This window comes from Mercenaria mercenaria, chromosome 1 (assembly GCF_021730395.1).
Source record: "Mercenaria mercenaria strain notata chromosome 1, MADL_Memer_1, whole genome shotgun sequence".
Lineage (NCBI taxonomy): Eukaryota > Metazoa > Mollusca > Bivalvia > Venerida > Veneridae > Mercenaria > Mercenaria mercenaria.
Window position 1 is genome coordinate 10,613,774 of NC_069361.1, and position 24,881 is coordinate 10,638,654.

The following is a 24,881-nucleotide window of genomic DNA, read 5'->3' on the forward strand; positions in this document are numbered from 1 at the left end:
AAAAAGAAGAAAAAAAGATGCACTCATAGACTCTGTCTGCCCAGATATCATTATTGGAGGTGAGACCTTGCTTGATCCTCATTAGAATTTTTTATCCAAATTATTACTGTATACAGAAAAAACAGGCCGATAAATAAGGTCAGTGTCATGGTCGTGAACATATATATATAGTGCTGTTGAAATGACTGTCAGTCAGTTCAGAATTAATTTAGAAATTATTTGGATGGAAGGTTCATGGTTCAGTTGTAGAAAACTGATTGTTGGCTCTTTTTATAGAATTGGCCGTAAAGTTAGACATTCCTTTCATATAAGGTAAGTAATCAAAACCAGACTTTTTGTCTGGCCTCAATTCCTTATCAAAATTCGGGATATTGTTATAAAAATATGATGAATACTTTTATATTTGACCTTTTCTGTAGAAATAATCCAATTAAAAAAAATACATTTACATTTTTCGTTGAGAAGTCATTATTCCTAGAAAATGGTTGTGGTTTGCAATTTAATTCGAAATACTACAAGGGTATATCAATAAATTAACGCAGCTGTATATATGTAAAAGGAAACGGGCAAGTGCATGTTATTCAAAGCAAGACGTTTTTATTCGAGTAGATAACTCGGATTCGTGTCCTATTTTAGTGCAGATTCACATTTGTCAGGTATACCGCTTAGAAGGAAAGTCTCCTCGAATAAGGTTATATTACGCAGTGTTGTACATACTTTGTCTGGGTATGGAATCCCGGTGCGACATGCTTTTTGCTGTTTTGCTATTAAGAATGCAACCAAGTCTGTTCATGACATGTAGAGATGGTACCTACCCAACAAAATCTAAGGGGAACAACTCTGAATTGACCAATAATCTGAAGCCAACATTAAACATTGGTCAAAAGTGAAAGAAAAATCAAATAGGTCCTTTTAACAACAACTGATCAGGCAGACAAAATATGACCTACATTTGTTTAAATCTCATTGTATTCAATATACAATATGCACACTTTTCTCATGGCTTACACTGACAGTTATTTTATAAGTTGTAGTAAGGCCCTGATAGAAAGTTTGGTAGTGCATAAAAATAAAGTAAAATAATGCATAAATTCCATTAAAGAAATTTTACGACATTAAGCAACGTTATTAAGATTTGATCTTTAAGCCAGAGTTATTTATTGTTCCCAATGATGATACATTGGCTTACACAAAATTTACATACTAAATTTTAAAAACATAAAATGTATATATCCAACAATGAAAAATTACAAAAAAAAAGTTATATTGGTATCACGTTTGTGTAACAACGTAGCCAGACTGGTTATATTTGTCATTTCAATCGATCGTTTTTGAATTTTTTCTTATGTTTTAAAACTTTTAGTCATTTTGAAGAATTTTCTCATACTTATCAGGTGTACTTTGCTGCAAATAATGTAACAAAAAAGTCATTATAGTCAAATGAAATCACAACATTTTAAGGTAGTTGTTGTAAGTACAACATTTTAAGGTAACTGATAGGTAATGACTCTGTAATGTATTTTTAGCAATTCAACATTTTCTGGATGGAACTCTCACGATTATTGTTTTCAATGAAAATCGAATAAATGCTGAAAAAGCATAATATTATGGAGATTAATTTGATGATTTTCGTTACTGTTCAACTACCCTTAAGAACTACAAGGTGTTTATTTATTCTTGTAAACAAGGTAAGCGGGTAACTTCAGATATCAACATTAATTTACAACTTAAACTGCTTATAGTGCATATTTTCTGACCTGGCGAAGATATTTTTAGTACAGACTTTACCATTAAAAACAATAGGTAACTTGTGCATATCGGATTTATTCGTACGGAATGAAACCAAATCTAACGATGTAGCCGATTACCCTAAACTAAATGATAGAATGGCCCATTTATGACCTTTCTATAAATATCTCCGCCAGGTCAGAAAATATGCACTATACACAACCTGAAAAAAAGATTTCATCAGGGCCTCTTATTTATAATATATCAACAATTATCACCTGAATTGAGTGCTTTCATGAAAGAAAAATTTTAATGGCAAAATGGTGTAGGGGTTTGTTTACATTATAAAATCTTTAATATCTTCTTTCAGGTACATTTTTTGGTATGGTTTTGGTAAGCTTATAATAAAGAGCATGTCATTCTCTTTCACTCAGATTTTTTTCATTAGTTTTAGACTCTTGGCTAGTCTTGGATTTTGACTTTATTAAAAGTCAAAAGAAAGTTCAGTATAGGCTCTTTCAAAGTGTTGAAAGTAGACTAAACTTACACTATATTCTATTGAATCTATGTAGATGTGGAGACTTTTAATACAGACTATAATTGGGGATGTCCTAAAACCATTGAAAAACGGTCAATACAAGAGTTGTCTATTTTGCTTCAGATATTTTGAGAAAGCCATTTTTTAAATATGAAATATTTCTGTTTTTACATGGAGAGGAGGAAAACCTTAAATATGTTTAGTAAATTGGCGCTCTTAGCTATCATTTCACTCTGTAAAAAATATGTAAAGATGAATTTGAATTCTTTAGATACAAGCGGACACAAGAAATCAACGTAAAGCATCTTTAAAAATATGTAACTGGTATTATTTTGACTTTCTATAGCAGTAAGATCGGCTGCATTTTACGAAATCCCTATACAATATGTTTTATTCTTTTAATGCTTTGATTTTTGTTTTGTATTTTTGCGTCTTGATTCTTGCTTTTTGCTGTTCGTGTTTTGTGTTTTGCTTAGATGGTTTTTGCTTTTTGCGTGTTGTCTTTTGCGTTTTGGGTATTGTATTTTCTAACATGTGCATTATTGCATAATATGGAATCCCGGTGCAAAAAGCAAAACGCAAATAGGAAAACACAAAAAGCATGTCGCACCGGGATTCCATACTATGGGTATGTCTTAATATAGTAATGTATAATAATATAGCAAAATGATTCGTAATGTAGCAAAATGGGGCGCAATGTATATAAACATATATACATATACATTAATAAACTTTGATGATGTGACAGTTGACCTCAATACAATTGGCACTGTTTATTTTCCAATACAGGTACATAATAATCACTTTGCAATATAGCCAAAGATAATTTCATGATGGATTTTCTTTGAACACCCCTGGACTTATTGGAATCAACTGCCACATTATCAAAGTTTATTAGCGTACCAGGGATAAAAATGCTAGCACAGAGATGTGTTTAATTGCATATAAACATTTTTGTTCATAGTCATAAACTGATGAGAAATATAATTTCATATATGGTAAAACAGATTTTCTAGATAACACTCAAAACCAAAAGCCGTTTGAGACTGCATGGCAGAGGCGTAATGTATGTATAAAATGAATTCAAGTGATGAAATACCCGCACAATGACATATTTTTTTTAGTTTATATCATTCATCGTTATTATTTACAAGGGACCCACGTGGCCGAGTGGTTAAGGTCGCTGACTTGAAATCACTTGTCCCTCATCGATGTGGGTCCGAGCCTTACTCGGGGCGTTGAATTCTGCATGTGAGGAAGCAATCTAGTTGGCTTACGGATGGTCGGTGGTTGTACCCAAGTGCCCGCTTGTGACGAAATAATGCACAGAAGGGGTCTTCCTCCACCATCAAACTGGAAAGTCAACATATGACCTATAATTGTATCGGTGCGACGTTAACCCAACAAAAATGATGTTTTTATTATAAAAATGTTTTTGTCCGATAAAAAGAATGAAGTCATAAAAGGCGACATAAATAGTGCAAATGCGCGATGAATGTACACTTTATACATATCGCGAAATATTATCAGTAGGGTTCCTTTTAATGAAGTTTATTTCTCTGATCTTGGATCATTTTGTGATATGAAATTGAATGATGTGACTTTTTACATTGAACACATATCAATCCATGAAGTTCAAAATGTTGTTAATAATTTAGAAAGAACTAAAGGAACTGGTGGTATAGGACCTCGTTTTATAAAAATGTCCCCTGACTACTTAATAAATTGCATAACCAGTTGACCAGAGTGTTTTTCCAGAAAAACTTAAAAGACCCTGTGTACTACCTTTACATAAAACTGGTCCTCTAGACAACCCAAATAATTATACACCAATTTCTATTTTACCGACTTTATCAAAAAGTTTTGAAAATCATGTTGCTTATAATGGTGTGTAAGGCTCTGCATTGTTCAACCCCGGAGTATATTACTCAATTGATTACTGTTTCTGACAATAAGTCATACAACCTAAGATCTAATTCCCAAGGTTTAATTACTCATTTCAAGTGTATGTGCAAAACAATTCTGATTATTTAATAGAATTCATATATTTCGCATTCAAGCGTAGTTCCATTCTTGTGAAAGGTAAAAATGATATTTTCACTGTTTGAAACAGTAAAATTTATATCAATTTTATTTCAATGTTTTTTTCCAGTATTTCACAAAGAAGCATAAATAAAACATGAATATATCTTACAACAAGAGTGCCAGAATGTCATAATATACGCCCGTCACAGCAAATTTCTTAACACTAGCACCTGTATTTGCAAATGGAATTTTAATTTTGTGGTTGTTTAGGAATTATTGTAATTCTTTTGTTTATCTTAGTCGATAAAAAACCCCTTACCAGGTAGAGATACCTAAAAATACCCCTAAAATTTGAAAGTAACGTCTATGTTGTACCATAGAAAAGTGGTCTTGGTTTTTCCCTAAGGTCAGTTATAAAAAAGTTACAATATAAGTTATTTATAGTAACAACTAAGGGAAGTTAGTCTTTAAAAAAATGTAAGTCCACACAAAAATCCTTACCAGGTAAAGATAGGTCAAAATACACCTCAAAATTGGATGTAACATACAGGTTTTACTACAGAAAAGTGGCCTCGATTTTTCCCTACGACTAGTAATGAAAAAGTTACAATATAAGCTATTCATATTAACAACAAAGGGAAGTAATTCTAAAGAAGGGACCTGCGAATGACACTCCGTCTCGTGATGGTGTACAATTGTGACAAGTTACATCAAAATCCCTCTATGCATGAAGAAGAAATGCTCCGGACAAAGTCATTCTTATATCTGACCTTTGGCCTCTAAGTGTGACCTTGACCTTAGATCTAGGGACCTGGTTCTTGCGCATGACACTTCGTTTCGTGGTGGTGAACATTTGTGCCAAGTTATATCAAAATCCCTCCATGCATGAAGAAGAAATGCTCCGGACAAAGTTTTCATTCTTGTATCCTCTGACCTCTAAGTGTTACCTTGACCTTAGACCTAGGGTCCGGCATCTTGTGCATGACACTCCTCTCATGATGATGAACAATTATGCCAAGCTACATCAAAATCTCTCCATGCATGAAGAAGATATGCTCCGGACAAAGTCATTCTTTAATTTGACATTTGACCTCTAAGTGTGACCTTGACCTTAGACCTAGGGACCTAGTTCTTACACATTACACTCTGTCTTATGATAGTGAACAATTGTGCCAAGTTTCATCAAACTCCCTCCATGCATGAAGAAGATATGCTCCGGACAAAGTCTGTGGACGCCGCCTGCCCGCCCATCCCCCGCCAGGGGCGTTCCCATAATACGTCCCGTTTTTCAACAACCACATACTGCATTTTCATTATATGCCCCGCCATAAAATGGGGGTGGGGGCATATAGTGTTACCCCTGTCCGTGTGTGTGTGTGCGTTTGTGTGTTCAGGAAAGGGTGGTGTTCGTGTCCGGGCCATAACTTTGACATGCATGGTCCGATTTCAGAATAATTCCACACAAATGATAAGTATGGATAGGCAATGTGTCATGCGCAAAACCATTTCACTAGCTTAAAGGTCAAGGACAAAGTCCTTGTTTGAACTTAGCCAATTTTTACTACATATATACTGATAATATGGTCTTTGTGTCCGGTCCATAACTTTGACATGCATGGTCCGATTTCAAAATAATTTTGCACAAATAATAAGCATGGATAGACAATGTGTCATGCGCAACAACAAGGTACATATGTCTAAGTTCAAGACTCACTAAGAGGCCAAATGTCACATATAAGAATGACTATGTTCTGAGCATTTCTTCTTCATGCATGGAGGGATTTTGATGTAACTTGGCTCAATTGTACACCAAAATGAGACAGAATGTCATGCGCAAGAACCAGGTCCCTAGTTTAGAATTACTTCCCTTTGTTGTTACTATAGATAGCTTATATTGTAATTTTTTATTACTGGTCGTAGGGGAAAATCAAGGCCACTTTTCTGTAGTACAACTTGCATGTTACATCCAATTTTGAGAGGTATTTTGACCTATCTCTTCCTAGTAAGGATTTCTGTGTGGACTTCGAATTATGTCTCCCACCACACAGTGATGTGGGAGACATATTGATTTACTCCAGTCTGTGTGTGTGTGTGTTTGTGTGTGCGTGTGCGTGTGCGTGTGCGTGTCTGGCTGTTTGTATGGCTGACACAAAACTTGTCCGCACTCTCAGTCGAACATTTCTCATCTGATTTTCACCAAACTTAAACAAAATGTGTTTGACCATAAGACCTCGGCCAAGTTCGATAATTAGCCAAATCGGTCTAGGCGTCTTGGAGTTATGGCCCTTGAATTACCAAAACTCGGCCATTTACTCTTGTCCGCACTCTAATTCGAACATTTCTCATCCGATCTTCACCAAACTTGAACAAAATGTGTTTGACCATGAGTCCTCGACCAAGTTCGATAACTAGCCAAATCGATCTGGGCATTTTGGAGTTACGGCCCTTGAATTACCGAAAAATCGGCCTTTTTACTCTTGTCCGCACTCTAAGTCGAACATTTCTCATCCGATCTTTACCAATCTTGAACAAAATGTGTTTGACCATGAGACCTCGGCCAAGTTCGATAACTAGCCAAATCGGTCCAGGCATTTTGGAGTTACGGCCCTTGAATTACCGAAAAATCGGCTTTTTACTCTTCTCTGCTCTCTAAGTCGAACATTTCTCATCCGATCTTCACCAAACTTGAACAAAATGTGTTTTGCCATAAGACCTTCGCGAAGTTCGATAACTAGCCAAATCCGCCCAGGCACGTTTGATTTATGGCCCTTGAATTACTGATTGGATCCACTCATCCAGACCATCTAATTTGATCCACTCGAGTCGTCTAAACCATCTAGAGAAACTAGACATTTTTCATAGGGGCAGTTGTGGGAGACATGCGCTTTTCTCAAAAGCATCTCTAGTTTTTTGTTGTTTTTTTTTTTGATTTTTTAAGATTAACCTTCCCTTAGTTGTTACTACCACTTTTCTGTGGTACAACATAGATGTTACTTTTAAATTTTAGGTGTATTTTAAGGTATCTTTACCTGGTAATGAGTTTTTTGTGGACTAAGAATTTTAACAAAAGAATAACAATAATTACTACACAACCACAGAATTAAAATTCCATTTGCAATACAGGTGCTAGTGTATATTCGCTATGATGGGCGTATATTGTGACATTCTGGCACTCTTATTGCAAACAAATAGGGTCCTTCTTTTAGTTTGTGACCTTGATATGCCTGTGACCTTTCTCATGTTGCAGGGGCATCCGTGTCTGTGACACATTTCTAGTTACTCTTCGTCTTTTAACTTGTAAACAGAAGTTTTTTTTATTGTAGTTGCCTTTCCATTACATACAAACCAACATTTTAAATTTTCACCTGCTGAAAAAAAAAACCCAAAAAAGCAGAGTAAGTAAGTAAAAGATCGTCAACTGCTCTAAACTGCCGCAGCAGCCAAGGTTAGATTCCCAACTCAATCTCGATTTTTTCTTGATTTCATATTTCTGAAAGATAGTTTAGAAACAAAATCTCATGTTCTTATGTTCCTAATGACTAAACTTTTATTCTAAAGTAAATTATTTTAGCCAAAATTCGAGTCCAGTCCCTTCTAGTCAAATGCTTGTTGAAACGAGTCGTCTGACTGGTTCAAATAAAATAGATTGGTGGAAATAAAAATAGCAATATTGATTTTTTTTTACTTTAAGCTAATGGAATCCAGCATCAAAAACTTTTATATTCACACCAATGGGGAGGGCAATGAAACAAATTAAATTCATTATTGAGGACCCTGACTGCATGCATGATGATGTATGACTTTGATGGAGCTACTGCATCAGGTTAGGTTAAAACCAAACTTGAGAAAAAGATCATAACTGCCCAAACTTTACCCCATTTTAGGAGATGCAAATTAACCAAAATTGTCAAGAGACAAAATTTTAATGTAATGATTTGGTTATAAGTCTTTGCAGAAAGAATATAATTTCATCTGCCTGCCATAACTTTTATGAGAACTTGTCACTCATGTAAAAGAACTTTCACTATTGTTGTTTGTTACTTCCGTTCTGATTATGATGATTATTTTTGTGGCTAAAAAATATAGTATGCATTTGCTTTCAGACAGTTTTGAAACAGTGCTGGTGTTTCAAAATATAGTAATTTAACTGTATCTGAATCTTTGATTTAAAGCCAGCTGTTACTCAAATCAAATATAAAAGTTTACTCTTCAAAATAAATTCAACTTACATTTTTTTGGATGTGTTAAATGTGATAAACACAATGTTTTTGGCTTTATTTATGAAAGTACTGTATTCTCAGCATTTTCAAAATGTATATGAAATACTGTTACTTGGCTTTTTCACATTAAAAATCAATGCAAAAACTCTGGTTACTGCACTTACATGACTTTTTGCGTTTAATAAAATTAGCGCAAAGAGTTATGTAAGTGGAAAACTTTTATGGTCAATGAATGATTATAATGTTTAAAAGAAATCAACTCAGCCTGATAAATACTAACATCAGTCTATGGTATGGTATTAAAATGGTTTACTGGAAATGCACAAATAATTCTTTTGCGACATATCATTACTTTATTTAAAGCTATTGTTGTTGTTATCGAACCTCCCTTCTGGAAGACCCGTCATAAACGTGGTTAGTAATAATCTGACCGAATATTTATGTACTTGGCAATACCGCCACCGGGCTTATTTACACAGGATGTTATTTACATCACATATATATGTATATCAGTTCATATAACCTATTCTACTCATTAATCTTTTGGGTTTGTTTTTTTTACTGAACAATTATTTGTTAACGGGACCCCTAGTTCTTCTTCCAGATTTCCTAGTTGCATTGGGCAAGGATTAAAATCTAGCACAGTGTATATAATGAATTTACCTTCTACACAGGAACTCAATTTCTTGAAAATGCGCTAGATTGTTGTTCACAGTACTAGAAGATATAAAATTAGTACAATCTAACATAAGTTTTATCTTCAACTTGTCTGACAGTTTGTAAAATACAATATCAAAGGTTTTTTTACTTCGTTAACTCATGTATACACACATTCCTTGTAGGTTCCAAGACTGGACATTGAAGTAAGAAATGAACTAGTGTTTCATCACCATCCATACAAAGTCTACAAGTTGGGTCCACTTCGCTCTGGTTGAATGCACAGCTTGTGCTCTGGAGGATGTATGTGCCCGTTAAAAGTTTCAGTTGTATAGAGATTCTGTTATGACATCGTGCAGATTTGACAGGTATGCATAGGAGCGGGTGCGGTTTTCCCGGTGTAAACTGACAGTTCATATACTTCAGTGATTTTTGTGTTGCAGTTGTTTTGGAAATCAATTCACCATAGTGTTGATGGACGCTTTTCGATTTTCCTCTTCCACACTATGGGTTTGAAGGGAGATAAATAGATCTTCAGCTTCAGGCAGCTCGTATTTCCACAGGATTTTCTTTACTTGTACAAACTCAACTATTACTGTTAGAGGATTTAATTAATATTTGCCTCTTAGCCAAACGTTTTTCAACAGCACTATCTTGTGGGAGACATATATTATAGAGCATAGTCAAAATTTTCTTATCTATCACTGCCTCACATGGTAGGAAGCCGGATAAAATATAAACAGCGGCATCACTGGTTGTCATTGAAAGTGAAAGAATCTGTTTCAGTGATATCTTCTGACATGTTTCCAAACGATTCAATTGATTTTTGTTCACAGCAATTATTTCAAGTTCATAGCAGAGTATGGGCAACGAATATTGACTGAGTATCTAGAGTGAAGACTCTGGATCAAGCCCGTTGACACCGTGCAGTCCAGATGCAAACAGGCTATACAATGCCTTTCTTGATCTTTCAATATTGTTGTCTATCTAAGCCTCTGCTTTAATAGACAGGCTGGTGTAAAGGTAAAGGTAGAGGTAAATTTTATTTACCGTCGCTTTGTGAAACAATTAACATAAGCTCTGTAGAACTTTTGAGCGACTCTATTTTAAGAACAGTTAAAAATATTGTAATGGAATTCTCCCTTACAAAATGAAAGTCATGAAATTATATGACAAATAAGCATTTAGCATACAAGTAACTGCTGAACTAGAGTAATTTAACTTAATACAAAGTGTTTATATACGCCATACCTAAGTAACTTTCCTTCAAATGGACTGTTTCCTACAAAGATTCTTCATAAATATTAGAATGTCATCGTTGTTGACATTTCTCCTTGTGAGAGAGTACTCTACATTAGGATACGTAACTCTTGTCGTAATTAGTCCAGGAGGCAGATGGTTCTTTTTGCGAATAAATTAATTACTCCCCGACACGTACAGGAAGAGATTTTTACCACATCATGACTATCTACAGACGTATTGGAACATTTCTGACGATGCTGTCTTGTGCCACTTTACGGTATTTAAAAATGGCGGGCACGGAACTTTGGACTACTTCTACATTTTAGGGTCCGGCGTTTTGTGAATGTATCTTTTTTATGAATGAAACTTTTAGGGATTCATATTTATGCTTAAATAACTTAAAGCCTGATGTAAGCCGGATATTTCACATCAATTTTAACATTTTACTATGTATGTACTATATATTGTTAGCGTAACAAATTTCATCTGCATGTATCACTACGCTCAGCGTATAATGCTCCGGCTTTTTGTCAATATGTTATTTCATAATGTATATCATGTATAATTATGTGGCTTTTCTTTTAAGCTGTGCTTGTAGTACTCGAGCCAGAAATGTAATGCACTTTTATTGTTCTCATCGTTAAATGTTGCGTTGGGCGTATCACAGTACCTAGTCTTAAGCTGGGATTTTCATTGGTCAAAGCCGTTGCCATTGGCGCTCCGAAGGCTATAAATACGGGTGTCCGCGTTCAAACGGTATCGGTGAAGTACATTGATTGTTTACGAGAATATAAAATAAGCATATTTATCGATATGACACATTAATGCAGTAGGCGTGGCGTGTAATCTATAAATAACCTGTGTACTGTCAACAATCGGACGTATATAAAGGTTATGTTTTAGAGGTGTTTTTAAAGTTTTAAAGTTTTTAAAGTTTTAATATTGATAAAATAAATCTTAAGAGTATAGATGTAGTTCATGGTCAGTGGCAGTTTTTCTCAGGCGTTTCAGGAGTGTAAGTAAGGTAATCGCGGCTCTTACTCTGGATGACAAAATTTGATAAATTTAAATATATTTCATAATCTATTTATTATTTTGGAAATTTAGATACAATTGAGGGGGGTATAACATTTAAAAACATTACAATAACAATAAATACTCCAGCCAAGATCCAGACATGTTCCAAAATTAACACCCGGGCCTAGAATTAAGGTCCCTTTTTAATCATATCATATGAATCTAATTCTTTGGAATCGATCCAGGCGCCGACCTGTGTCTGGCAACGGGTCTCAAAAGTCAAATCTCGCTGGGCCTACGATTGATTAGTTTGAATGGAAACAGTCATAACTACGCAGCGCAGCGTAAACAAATAAAAATGAATAAAACAAAACAAAACAAATCAGTCGGTATCTTCTTCTCAACCATAAAACCTTGAAAAGTAAAACTCACAGACGAGACATTTCTATCCAGAAATACATTTTTCTATTCAGAAACACATTAACAGCTCTTTAGCAAGGTAAAAGAAACACTTATAAAGCAGTCTTAACTTTATTTTAAAGAGCAGAATGTCAAATTCATAGAATAGGCACTTTTAGCCTTACAGAACAACAACAACAATATTATGAAGTAAATACAAGACCATGTAAAACCGAACCTTGCAGTATGCCTAGTCTGAATTACCACGTTATGGCAGAACCAAAGAGATGCATTGGTCTACACAATTCTACTTATATTCACATATTATAATGCTTTGTACTGATGTAGATTCTATATATATATATATATAACTGCTTTAATTTGACTGTATGTATATCGGTTATCATTATGGTCCGATATCCTGACTAGATAGGATCGACAAGCTTTGCCCAAGGTATATGATATATATATATATTGACGCATCTACAGTGATTGTCCAATATCGATGCATCCAAAGAGGTTGTCCCAGGTATCTATTTCAATGCATCTGGTGTTAATCCCAACATACACTTGTTTTTGCATGCTTTATCAGGGGAGATGTTGATGTGCAAATACCAGCTATCACTAAGTAGATCGGTATCCTGATTAATAAGGATGTGCAACTACCCAGGGGGTAGGTCCTTACAATATTTATACCTTACCCCCAGCAATTTGCTGGTACCTATTTACAGCTGGGTCGACTAAGGCAATCGTGATAAAGCGCCTTGCCCAAGGACATACCGCAATGGGGGTAGTCAGGATTCGAACCAGGGGCCTTCACCTCCATAGGAAAGCGTCTTAGCTTTCTCGACCAATGCATCCTGGTGTTCCTCTTTATTCCCAATTATGTTGCATAATCAACATTTGTTATGGGGTTTTTCATATATTTCAAAGTTGCAGGGTTCATGAACAGTCGTGCTCTTTTTACCAGAGAAAAAAAAACGCCTCAGTTTCTTTTTTTTGTGGTAAAATGTATCGTTCAGCATTGGCAAAGTCTTCTGCGATATTGATCATTACTTGTGTATCACCCACATTATCGGAATTAATTCTCACATCATCGGCACATGGGCTAGTGCAGCAGCAGATAGTACCATTATGAATACCAAGATTGGAGTCTTCTAACCGTTTCAAGAAGGGGTTTACATAGACCTTACGAAAATCGGCACTTGCAACACCGCCTTGTTTTACTCCTTGATGTACATTACGCCTCATTACGCCACATTTTGAGTCATTTTGTTATATAATAAACCGAACATTTCCGCATGAAGAAAATGGCAGCCTCCATGAAAGAGAAAAACAACAAAAATAAATTTTACGTTTATTAACGCTAATTAGACTCATTTGAATTAAAACTAAAATAATGAACCAGTTACGTAACCGAACGATTTTATCTGCAGGACGATGTTATCCCCTGTTTTCTCAGATGAAATGTTTTACAAAAAGTCTTCAGACAACAAGACACTTGATCACAACACCTCTTTCCTTACCTGTGAAGAGAAGTTTTACAACAGAAACCAGTCGGAGGACTATACCTAAAAAGTTTAAAAAGCCATTGTTGCCATTTGAAATTGAAACTAATGCTGTTAATGATATTTTACTGTTTACTTATCACAAAAAAGAACGCTTGGTCAAATTGATTTCATTTGGTGGGCTATTTTTATGTTGTGTGCTTTTAAACAGTTCAGAACTGACTTACAGATTCATAGGTCATTTTAAAACTGCACCTTCAGATGAGGTATACCCATGGTATTATTGGTGGAAATCCATTAATTTTGATTCAAACATTATAAAGATTGGGGCTGCAGGATTTATAGGATGCTTTGGTATGCATTTTTTATTTTTCGTTTGTTTAAATTTCCAAGGTGCTGAGTTCAGCCTTATAGGAGAGATCACCATGACGTCACACATTAATACCTGTTTATCTGGTGGTGGGCAAAACATGTTTTTACATCGTTTGGGATAGGAATTTTTAATAACTTTTTCGCTCATTAATGGATTTTCAAAATTCAAAAAGTTTTGAAATACTTACAATTTTCATATTTTTGTATTCAGATATCAAATATTTAATTTTAATAGCAGTGTAGTGATGTTCAAAACTTTTATAAAAACACTGTAAGTTAAGCGTTCATAATTAATCCATTTTATTTCGAAATAACAATTAAAAGTAATTAATAAATTGCTTGTTTTATAACCTTTCCATTGGTTAAAAACTTATTGATATAATTTGAGATTTAAGAAAGTTTTGGCGAAAAAGATCTCTGTTTACAAAAAAATGAACATTCAGCTCACCCACCCGATTGCTGTCTTATCAGTTCTAAAAATAGAAAATACAATGGATTTGTTTACAAACATGATATCTCCTATTGCCGTGCCATTTAGATCATGTGACCTGTTAAAGTGAAACCTTACCAGATTTCAGTATGGTGGACATGATATAACAGACTGAAAATATTTCAGATCAGAGCGGGAAAAGTACCTGTGTTCTCTTAACACTTAAGGCGGACACTTCTCACTGATGCTGTTTAAGCATGGAAGTATAAGTGCACCCTTATACCCTACCCTACTACATACACCATCTCAATTTTAGAATTTATGCTCGAAATCTTGGAGCTTGAACTTCTGTGGGACGAGTCCATATCTACTCATGACTTATTTACGTTGGGTGCCAATTTAACAGAATGAAATGACATAAAAGTGCTTTGCCTTGTGTTTAAATGGGTTAAATATGTACTAAAAGTTTTTGTTAGAAAATGTTTTTAGGGAAATATTTGTCAAACATTGGGGATGGGGAGATGGGTCCTTTGGTAACTTAAAAAGTACAAGATATTTTTACATGAATCTTCAATGATGCATGAATAGATAGCAGTATGGAAAATATGCACTTTTTTAATTTGTTGCTATGGCAACTGTAGTCCAAAAAATATGACAAAAAAGGTGGATTCTGCAATAACTTAAAAAGTAAAAGAGGTTATTCAGGAAATTTGGTAAATAGGTAGAAGACAATGTGGAGAACATGAACATCATGTTTGATGTAGTCATTTGACCATCTTGCTTTCAGTCTATCAGTCAAAAATGCTGGGTTCTATCATAACTTTAAAAGTACTGGATGTTTTTCATCAGCGTTGGGATATTGGTAGAAAGCAATAAGTAGAATATTCTGATCAGTTTATTTTGTCCCCTTATCTTGTCCATGCATCCATTTGTTTGTCCGTCTATGAGTCATATGATGGATATCCGATGATTTTTTCAGATTTTGTTTTTTTGTGAAGCCTGACTTATAGGTTATATTATGGTAGATTTTTTGGAAATATATAGGTTCTTAAGTTTCCACATAAAAAACAAGGCCACAAGATCAATATGAAAAAAATGTTTACCCCCTAGAGGCCTCATTTTCAACCTGATGTGTGTGAAACCTTGTCAGAATGTGTAAAATCTAGGCCTAGTTTAAAACTGGGTCATTTAGGTTCAGAAAGTTGGCCAATAGGTCAGTTTATATAAAAACCTTGTTAACATTCTACATGTAGAGGCCATATAACTTTATCCTGATGTTTATGAAAACCTGCTCAGAATGGTTGTCTTTATGAAAATCATTTTTAAAACTGAGTTATCTAGGGTCAAAACTAGGTCACTAGAAGAAGAGAAGCAAGGGTGCACTTATACTTCCTTGCTATTGAGCTAGCTTTTATAGCGACGTGGTAGAGTGTCTGCCTTAGATGTGAGAGGTCCCGGGTTCGATACCCGGTCAGTGCTGAAGTATTTTCAGCCTGTTACATTTGGCGCCCAACGTAAACAACTCACGAGTAGATATGAATGGACACCTTGGAACGTCCCACAGAGGTTCAAACTCCTGGAATTCGATGACGAATTCTTAAATGGAGGGGGTGTATGTAGTAGGGTAGAGTATAAGGGTGCACTTATACATCCTTGCTATTGAGCTAGCTTTTATAGCGACGTGGTAGAGGGTCTGCCTTAGATGTGAGAGGTCCCGGGTTCGATACCCGGTCAGTGCTGAAGTATTTTCAGCCTGTTACAGTAACACTCACATTTTATAAGAATGTTTATCTTAATGTTGGTCATTATTTTAAATCTTCACTTTGTAGGCCTATTTCCTGCCTGAATGCTAGGACACTTTGTTAAAGTTTGTCAAATAAACCTTGTTGATTTCCCTGAGGCCTTACTTTCTACCTGATCTTCATGAAACTTTGCCAGAGTGAATGTCTGACACAGTTTTACTGAAAGCAAGGACAAGTTTTAAGATGTATGGATTGGTCAGATGAGCCATACTGGGCCTTTGTGGCTCTCTTGTTTTTAATCTTTTATTTTATCATACAATTTTACTCTGAACTAGAGAACCTTTTTAATACCAATACTAAATGATTCTTTGTTTTTCTTTCAGCTTTTGTTGTTCTTGGTTTTTCACTTGCATACCCTACACGAATGGTACGTGAAATAACACTACTGAAAGGAGGAGAGAAAATTCTATTGCAAACTTACAGACCGTTTGGCATGGTAAAGGCACAAGAAGTATCATTAAAAGATGTTTCAGCACTGTGGGGACCTAAAGAGGCAAAAAGTTACCTCCCCTTAAAAATAAGAGGCAAAAAATTTCCTCTGCTTGTGAGCCAGGATGGACTATATCATAACAAGACTCTTTTTGATCAAACTGTTGGATTATACAGGTTTTAAAAGAAATAAGGAACAATTTTATAGACACGTTGTTACTTCAGTCTTTTTACTTACTGTTCACATTCACCTGCTTGTATCATATGAAATATATTTCCTGTAAAAATGTTATTCAGTTAGAACTTTTAACCCAATTTAGTCATTTTTTAGCCAGGGTGGATTATTAGTAAAGGTAGATTGTCTTGCATCTATTGTCCACTATTTACGCAAAATCTCCCCTGAAATTACGGGTTAAAATTGCACCAAACTTGGTCTGTAACATCCTAGCAAGGTCCTCTCTCAAATGGTTCTGCTTGACTGCCTATGTGGGCTGCAAGAGATAGAAACATTTTAGAATTTAAATACTTCTTATGAACCGCTTGATGGACCTTAACGAAACATGGTCTATAGCATTGTTAAAAGGTCCTTGATCAAATTTGACCCAATAGGGGCACTTTGCCCCGTGTAGGGGCTGCTAAAGCAAGAAACAGAAATATCTTTAAACAACTTCTTTAGCTTGACTATTCGAAGAGTAGGTAGGGCTATTGGACTCACCTGCACATCGGCATCCGAGTCCATGTCCCGATTTGGTTTAGTTTTTGTAAGTTATATGGTATCTCAGATACCATTTGTGGCAATGGATGGACACTTGACTTGCACTGCACAGTTTCCATTACTCAGTTTTGCTTTTTATTCTATGAAATTATGCTCCCTTATTGACTCAACACTTTGGTTTAATTTTGAGTGTAAGCTGGTACCAAGCAGCAAATTTTTGTTTACATGTAGTTTTGTATGTAAGCTGGTAGCTTGGTACCCACAGATTGGAATAGATTGAAACTTCACACATTTGTCCACTGTGATGAGCTGACATGCAGTCTTCAGGTTCCATACCTTTGTATTGCATTTTTAGCTAAGTGTTCAAGGTGAGGTATTGTAACCGGTCATTGTCTGTTGTGCATCATCCGTCGTCTGTCAACATTTGCCTTGTGAACACTCTAGAGGCCAAAGTTGTGACCCAATCTTTTTGAAACTTGGTCAGAATGTTTGTCTTGATGATCTCTAGATCAAGTTTGAAACTGGGTCATATGGGATCAAAAAATAGGTCAGTAAGCCAGATCATGTTTGTGAACACTCTAGAGGTCACAGTTGTGACACTTTATGAAGTTTGGTCAGAAGACTCAGAACGTTTGTCTTGATGATCTCTTGGTCAAGTTCGAATCTGGGTCATGTGGGGTCAAAAACTAGGTCACCCGGTCAAAACAAAGGAAAAGCTTGTGAACACTCTAGAGGCCACAGTTGTAAATCAATCTTTATGAAACTTGGTCAGAATGTATGTCTTGATGATTTCTAGGTTAAGGTCGAAACTGGGTCATATGGGGTCAAAAACTAGGTCAGTAGGCCAGATCAAAGGAAAATCTTGTTACAATCCTGGAGACCACAATTTAAGTTTGAAACTCATGAGAATTAGTCAGAATGTTTGTCTTTATGACATCTAGGTCAAGTTCGAATCTGGGTCATGTAAGGGTAAAAAACTAGGTCATCCCATCAAATCAAAGGAAAAGCTTGATAACACTCCTGAGGCCACGTTTATGACCCAATCTTCATATCTGGGTTAAAAAACTAGGTCACCTGTTAAAATGAAAGTAAAACCTTGTGCATGCATTAGGGGCTGCATTTTTCATTTGATGTGCATGAAACAGAATGTTTGTCTGCATAAAACTTGGAGAAATTTTTATGTTGGTCATGTTGGGTCAAAAACAAGGTCACCAGGTCAAATCAAAGAATAAGCTTGTTTACCCCCTAGGTGGTACATTTTTGATTCTATCTTCATAAAACTTGGTCAGAATATTTTGTTATCATCAAATCTCGAGTGATTTCAAATCTGGGTCATGTGGGGTCAAAAACTTGGTCACTAGGTCAAATCAAAGGAAAGGCTTGTATATACTCTAGAGGTCACTTTTTTTGCTCCAGTCTTCCCGAAACTTTGTCAGTGTTTTTTAAGAAATTTTGGAGGTTTGAATCTGGGTCATGTGGATTAAAAAACTAGGTCAGTAGATCAAATCAGAGAAAATGCATGTTTATACTTAAGAGGCCACGGTTTTTGGTCCAATTGTAATGAAAATTGGTCAGAATATTTGTCTCTATGAAATCACTAGGTAAAATATGTTTGCACCGTTATGGTGCGTTTCTCAGGTGAGCGACCTAGGGCCACCTTGGCTCTCTTGTTACAAAATTGTGCCCCTTTTTCAACTTTTATATAAATTCATTTGACAAGGCTTTTGGTTTCTGTCCTTCAACAGCTCTTGTACAGTCAACCACTTGCTGGAACTTTAACTCATTCTGCAGCATCACTAAAAGGTCAAATGAGGGCACTCACTCCTTTTAAGGGCTACAGGGACTAAGAATAGTAATACCTTTTTTATGTACCACTTGATTTGTCTACATCAAACAGTCTGCAGTCTCAGTTTAAGGACTTCATCCAATTTAATTCTTGGGTGCCCCATTTAGGGGTTGTTAAGAGCTAAAACAGAAATACCTTTAAATAGCTTCATTTCACAAATCTCTTTGTCCGACTTAATCAGTAAGATCATAAAGTCTTCTACCAATTTTTCATATACGTGGGCACTGGGTCCCTAGTGCTAAAATCTAAGTACAAAATGACTTCTTTTCATGAATGCATTGATGGATCTTTATCAAACTTGGTATGAAGCACCACTGTATGGTTATCTGTCAATGTTTTTCAAATGTTGAGACCTGTCCTCTTTTCGAGGCCACTGGTGTTGAAGATGGAAAAGCTTTGAAAGGACTTCTCATGAACAGCATTATGTTGATCTTCATCAAACTTGGTCTGTAGTATCATTATGTCCTCTTTCAATAGGAGCTGCACAAGTGAAAAAAGAAATACCTTTAAACAACTTCTACTCATAAACCGTTTGTTGTATCTTCATCAGACTTGTCTGGTAGGGTCAATTTAGGTCTTCTCTCAAATTTTTCATATCTCGGGGCTCCTCAAGGGGTCTCTAGAACTAAAGATGCAAAAGCTTTTACCACTTATCTCGTGAACTGCTTGATGGATCTTCCATCAGACTTTGGTCTGTAGCATCATTTATAAGGTCTTCTCTCAAATTTGTTAAAATGTGGACACCTGGACCCTTTATGCGTCTGCTTAGAGATAAAGATATAAAAATGTTTAAACAACTTTATCATTTTGTGAACATTATTGGTCTTGATCTGTAGCATTGTTGCAAATTTATTGAATTGGGGATATCTAATACTTTTAATTGGCTGAAATGTTTGAGTAATTCAGGTGGTGTGTCAACAAATAACAGGCTTGACATTTTTGGGCTTTAACATTTTAGTATTTAAATGGGAACACTTGGTCCCTTTTAGGGGTGGCTATAGCTAAAAGTAGAAACACCCTAAAACAACTTCTCATGATCGGCTTAATGGACCATCATACAACTTAGTCTGTAGCATCATCACAAGGTCCACTATTAATTTTGTTTACATGGGGGCATTTTCCTATTTTTAAAGAGGCACTTAAGCTGAAAGTAGAAATGCCATTATGTGAAGCACTTGATCTTCATCAAACTTGATTCTGTAACATTCTTATCAAGTCCTCAAAAGTTATTCCAATGGGGCCACTGGCCCCCTTTAAGCAGACACTAGAGCTATAAGTGGTAATATCCTTAGACTTTTTCCCTTGAATTGCTTGGTAAATCTTCATTTTACATGGGAATATAGTGTCCTTGTAATGTCCTCTCTCAAATTTGTTCACTTTGGGCACTTCGCTTGTACTATACATATGATTCAGTATGTCATAGATATATCAGGTTGAACAGTCAATGTGAACTGAGCAACTTAGGGCTACCATGGCTCTCTTTTCCATAGCTGTGATATCTAAATGAAGATTTTATTCAACTTTAGAGATGATCATGTCTTTCATTTCCACATATCCATACATGTAAATCAAATCAAACTAGTTTCTTTTTATGTAGATTTTATCACTGAAAGAGCTTTCTAATTAGATATGATAGAGGTTATTGGTAAATAATTTACAACTATTACTAGTATTATGATGTACACCAATATGAACTGAATATTCATCTTCCATATATGGCAGATATTTCATTTAATTTGTATCCAGATATTTTGATTTTCATTTATGATTTATTAAATTTGAAATGGTAAGGTGGTTTCTTTTTTTTATGTTAAAACTACTTATTATACTTCCATAACTTTAAAAGTACAATAACACTTCTGCAGGACACCTGGTCTATAGATGGTGGGTAATTTGGAGAATATGCAGGTCCTTTAACTTAGTTTCTATATAAAATTGTGGTTCCTATGAAAGCAAATACGACAAATGCCCCTTTCTGATCGGGACTTGGAAATGCAATAATATAGATTGTAGCGACAGGCATGTAGTACCAATTGAAACAATGTTAATAATTATGCATCGTCACAATATCTGCATAATAAATCAATCAGATAATAAGTGTAAACAAAGAAGAGTAAAGTCGAAAGTATTAAATTGTTTTTCATGGTCAAACTTGAACAAGAGCTCCGCCAAGTGGGGCAATATACGCCCGAAGGGTTACATCTTAGGATGGGAGCAAAATTTAAAGAACTTGACTGTTGTAGCCCAAAGGACTGGAACAACAAAAGGAAAACTTCAAAAAACAAATCTAAGTCCACAAAAAAAAATCCTTATCAGTACAGATATGTAAAAATACACCTAAACAAGAGGGCCATGAAGGCCCTGTATCGCTCACCTGACCTACTGACCTAAAGATCATCAAGATTAACATTCTGAGCAAGTTTCATTAAGATATGGCATAAATGTGGCCTCTAAAGTGTTAACTAGCTTTTCCTTAGATTTGACCCGGTGACCTAGTTTTTGACCCGACATGACCCAGATTTGAACTTGACCTAAAGGTCATCAAGTTCAACATTCTGACTAAGTTTCATGAAGATAAAGTCATAAATGTGGCCTCCAAAGTGTTAACTAGCTTTTCCTTAGATTTGACCCGGTGACCTAGTTTTTGACCCGACATGACCCAGATTCAAACTTGACCTAAAGATCATCAAGTTTAACATTCTGACTAAGATTCATGAAGATACAGTCATAAATGTAGCCTCTAGAGTCTTAATAAGCTTTTCCTTTGATTTGACCTAATGACCTAGTTTTTTATCCTACTTGACCCAGATTCAAACCGGACCTTGAGATCATCAAGATTAACATTCTGATCAAGTTTCATGAAAATACAGTCACAAATGTGGCCTCTACAGTGTTACCAAGTTTTTCCTTTGATTTGACCTGGTGACTTAGTTTTTGACCCCAGATGACCCAATATCGAACTCGTCCAAGACTATATTGAGGATAACACTCCAAGTTTCATTAAGATCGGGCCGAAATTGTGACCTCTAGACTGTTTACAAGCTTTTCCCTTGATTTAACCTGGTGACCTAGTTTTTGACCCCAGATGACCCAATATTGAACTCGTCCAAGATTTTATTGTGGGTAACATTCTGACCAAGTTTCATTAAGATTGGGCCAAAAATGTGACCTCTAGAGTGTTAACAGTCAAATTGTTGACGACGGACGGATGACGACGGACACAGGGCGATCACAAAAGCTCACCCTTGAGCACTTTGTGCTCAGGTGAGCTAACAATGGAGGTACCATCCATGTTGTACCACAGAAAAGTGGTCTCGGTTTTTCCCTATGGCCAGTAATAAAAAAGTTCCAAAATAAGCTATTTATAGTAACATAAAAGGGAAGTAATTAAAACAAGAGGGCCATGATGGCCCTATATCGCTCACCTGTTATCATTGCACTTGAGGACAAGAAGGTCTTCAGAAAAAATATCTAAGTCCAAAGGACAGGAACAACAAAGGGAAGAAATTTAACCAAAAAGAAAACAAAATTCTTACAAGGCAAGATATGTCAAAATACACCTAAAAATTGGAGGTACCATCCATGTTGTACCACAGAAAAGTGGTCTCGGTTTTTCCCTACAGCCAATAATAAAAAAGTTACTAAAAATAAGCTATTTATAGTAACGTAAAAGGGAAGTAATTAAAAAAACAATTATTGTAAGTGAACAGAAGAAGGATCTACCAAATAAAATTGACATAAATGAAATTTCAGATCAGTATCTTCATTAGTTACGGAGATATAACAATTTTAATTTGAAATAAAGGGAGGTAATTTGACATAAAATCAGTTCATAGTTATCTACCCTGATTGGCTCAGTCCAAATAATGACAATAATGCAATTTCAAATAAGTCCTATAAGTACTAACCGATATAAATCCATTTTGATTACTATCAGGGGAGGTAATCAGATATAAAATAACTCTGGAACCTACTATTGGATCTGATTTGTCATGGAATCCAAGATTTATTGTTGTTGAAGATATTTTGGAAGTCTGTATCAAATAAAACCATAAATGAAGTATCTATATGGCTGCAAAAGCCAAAATAGCCAATTCTGGACCTTTAAGGGGCCATAACTCTGGAACCCATGATAGAATCTGGCAAGTTCAAGAAAGGAACCAAGATCTTGTGGTAATACAAGTTGTGTGCAAGTTTGGTTAAAATCAAATCATAAATGAAGCTGCTATTGTGCAGACAAGGTCAAAATAGCTAATTTTGGCCCTTTCAGGGGCCATAACTCTGGAACCCATTAAGGGATCTGGCCGGTTTAAAAAAGGATCCGAGATCTTATGGTGACACAAGTTTTGTGCAAGTTTGATTAAATTCAAATCATAAATGAAGCTGCTATTGTGCAGACAAGATCAAAATAGCTAATTCTGGCCCTTTCAGGGGCCATAACTCTGGAACCCATAAAGGAATTTCGCCAGATGAAGAAAGGATCCAAGATCTTATGGTGACACAAGTTGTGTGCATGTTAGGTTAAAATAAAATCATAAATGAAGCTGCTATTGTGCAGACAAGGTCAAAATAGCTAATTCTGGCCCTTTCAGGGGCCATAACTCTGGAACCCATAATGGAATTTCGCCAGTTGATGAAAGGATCCAAGATCTTATGGTGACACAAGTTGTGTGCAAGTTTGGTTAAAATAAAATCATAAATGAAGCTGCTATTGTGCAGACAAGGTCAAAATAGCTAATTCTGGCCCTTTCAGGGGCCATAACTCTGGAACCCTTATAGGAATCTGGCCAGTTCAAGAATGGAACCAAGATCTTATGGTGATACAAGTTGTGTGCCAGTTTGGTCAAAAATCAAATTATAAATAAAGCTGCTATTGCGCAGACAAGGTCAAAATAGCTAATTTTGGCCCTTTCACTCCTAAGTGTGACCTTGACCTTGAAGCGAGACATCCAAAACATGCGCTCTGCACGTCGTCTCGGTGTGGTGAACATTTGTGTCAAGTTTCCTTGAAATCCTTCAAGGGGTTCGAGAGTGGACACGAAATTGCTAACGGACGGACACCAGCGTCATAACATAATACGTCCCTTTGGGCGTATAAAAACACGTAGCAATTATTCTGTGATATATGTTACTCAACAAAGTGAGCTTGTATCTTAAATTAATTTAGGTACATTTCAGATACAGGAGTAAGTGCACACATGCACAAGATGGTAGACAACACGAGTCGAGTTGCATAAGGCAGTGCAGTCTTTCAGCACTTTTGAAATAACATCTTCCTCAACAGCCTTCATCTAGGCTGCACTTGAGAAGCTATTGTCACGAGACTGGAACTACTAGAAAGGCTAATTTACTAGAAATACCTCTAGTCAGCCTCATGTGTCTTGACTTGTCATCTCAAGAAAGGGATAGAATACCTGACCCCAGTATGTGCCTGCCTTGACAGGTAACCTTTTTAGCTCAAAAGAGCACAAAGTGCTTAAGGTGAGCTATTGTGACCGGTCATTGTCTAGCGTGCGTCGTCCGTCAACATTTGCCTTGTGAACACTTTAGAGGCCTCAGTTGTGACTCAATGTTTATGAAACTTAGAATGTTTGTCTTGATGATCTCTAGGTAAAGTACGAAGATACAGTCATAAATGTGGCCTCTAGAGTGTTAACAAGCTTTTCCTTTGATTTGACCTGGTGACCTAGTTTTTGACCCCACCTGACCAAGATTTAAACTTAACCTAAAGATCATCAACATTAACATTCTGACCAAGTTTCATTAAGATACGGTCATAAATGTGGCTTATACAGTGTTAACTAGCTTTTCCTTTGATTTGACCTGGTGACCTAGTTTTTTGGACCCATATGACCCAGATTAAAACTAGAAAATGCTTTTGTAAAAAAGCGCATGTCTCCCCCAATGCAAAGTCCTATAGGCAAGAAGTCAATAGGGGTCAGGAGCGAAAGTC

The 24,881-nt window shown here is 35.8% G+C and overlaps 1 protein-coding gene across 1 annotated transcript; it reads left to right on the plus strand.

The window, feature by feature from the left end:
• The first annotated feature begins 13,100 nt into the window (after positions 1-13,100).
• On the plus strand, positions 13,101-20,718 carry LOC123545004 (transmembrane protein 223-like). The gene is made up of 2 exons (XM_045331213.2): positions 13,101-13,688; positions 16,262-20,718. The coding sequence occupies exons 1-2, from the start codon at positions 13,226-13,228 to the stop codon at positions 16,549-16,551; spliced, it is 753 nt and encodes a 250-aa protein (XP_045187148.1). The 5' UTR covers positions 13,101-13,225; the 3' UTR covers positions 16,552-20,718.
• The last annotated feature ends 4,163 nt before the right edge of the window (positions 20,719-24,881 follow it).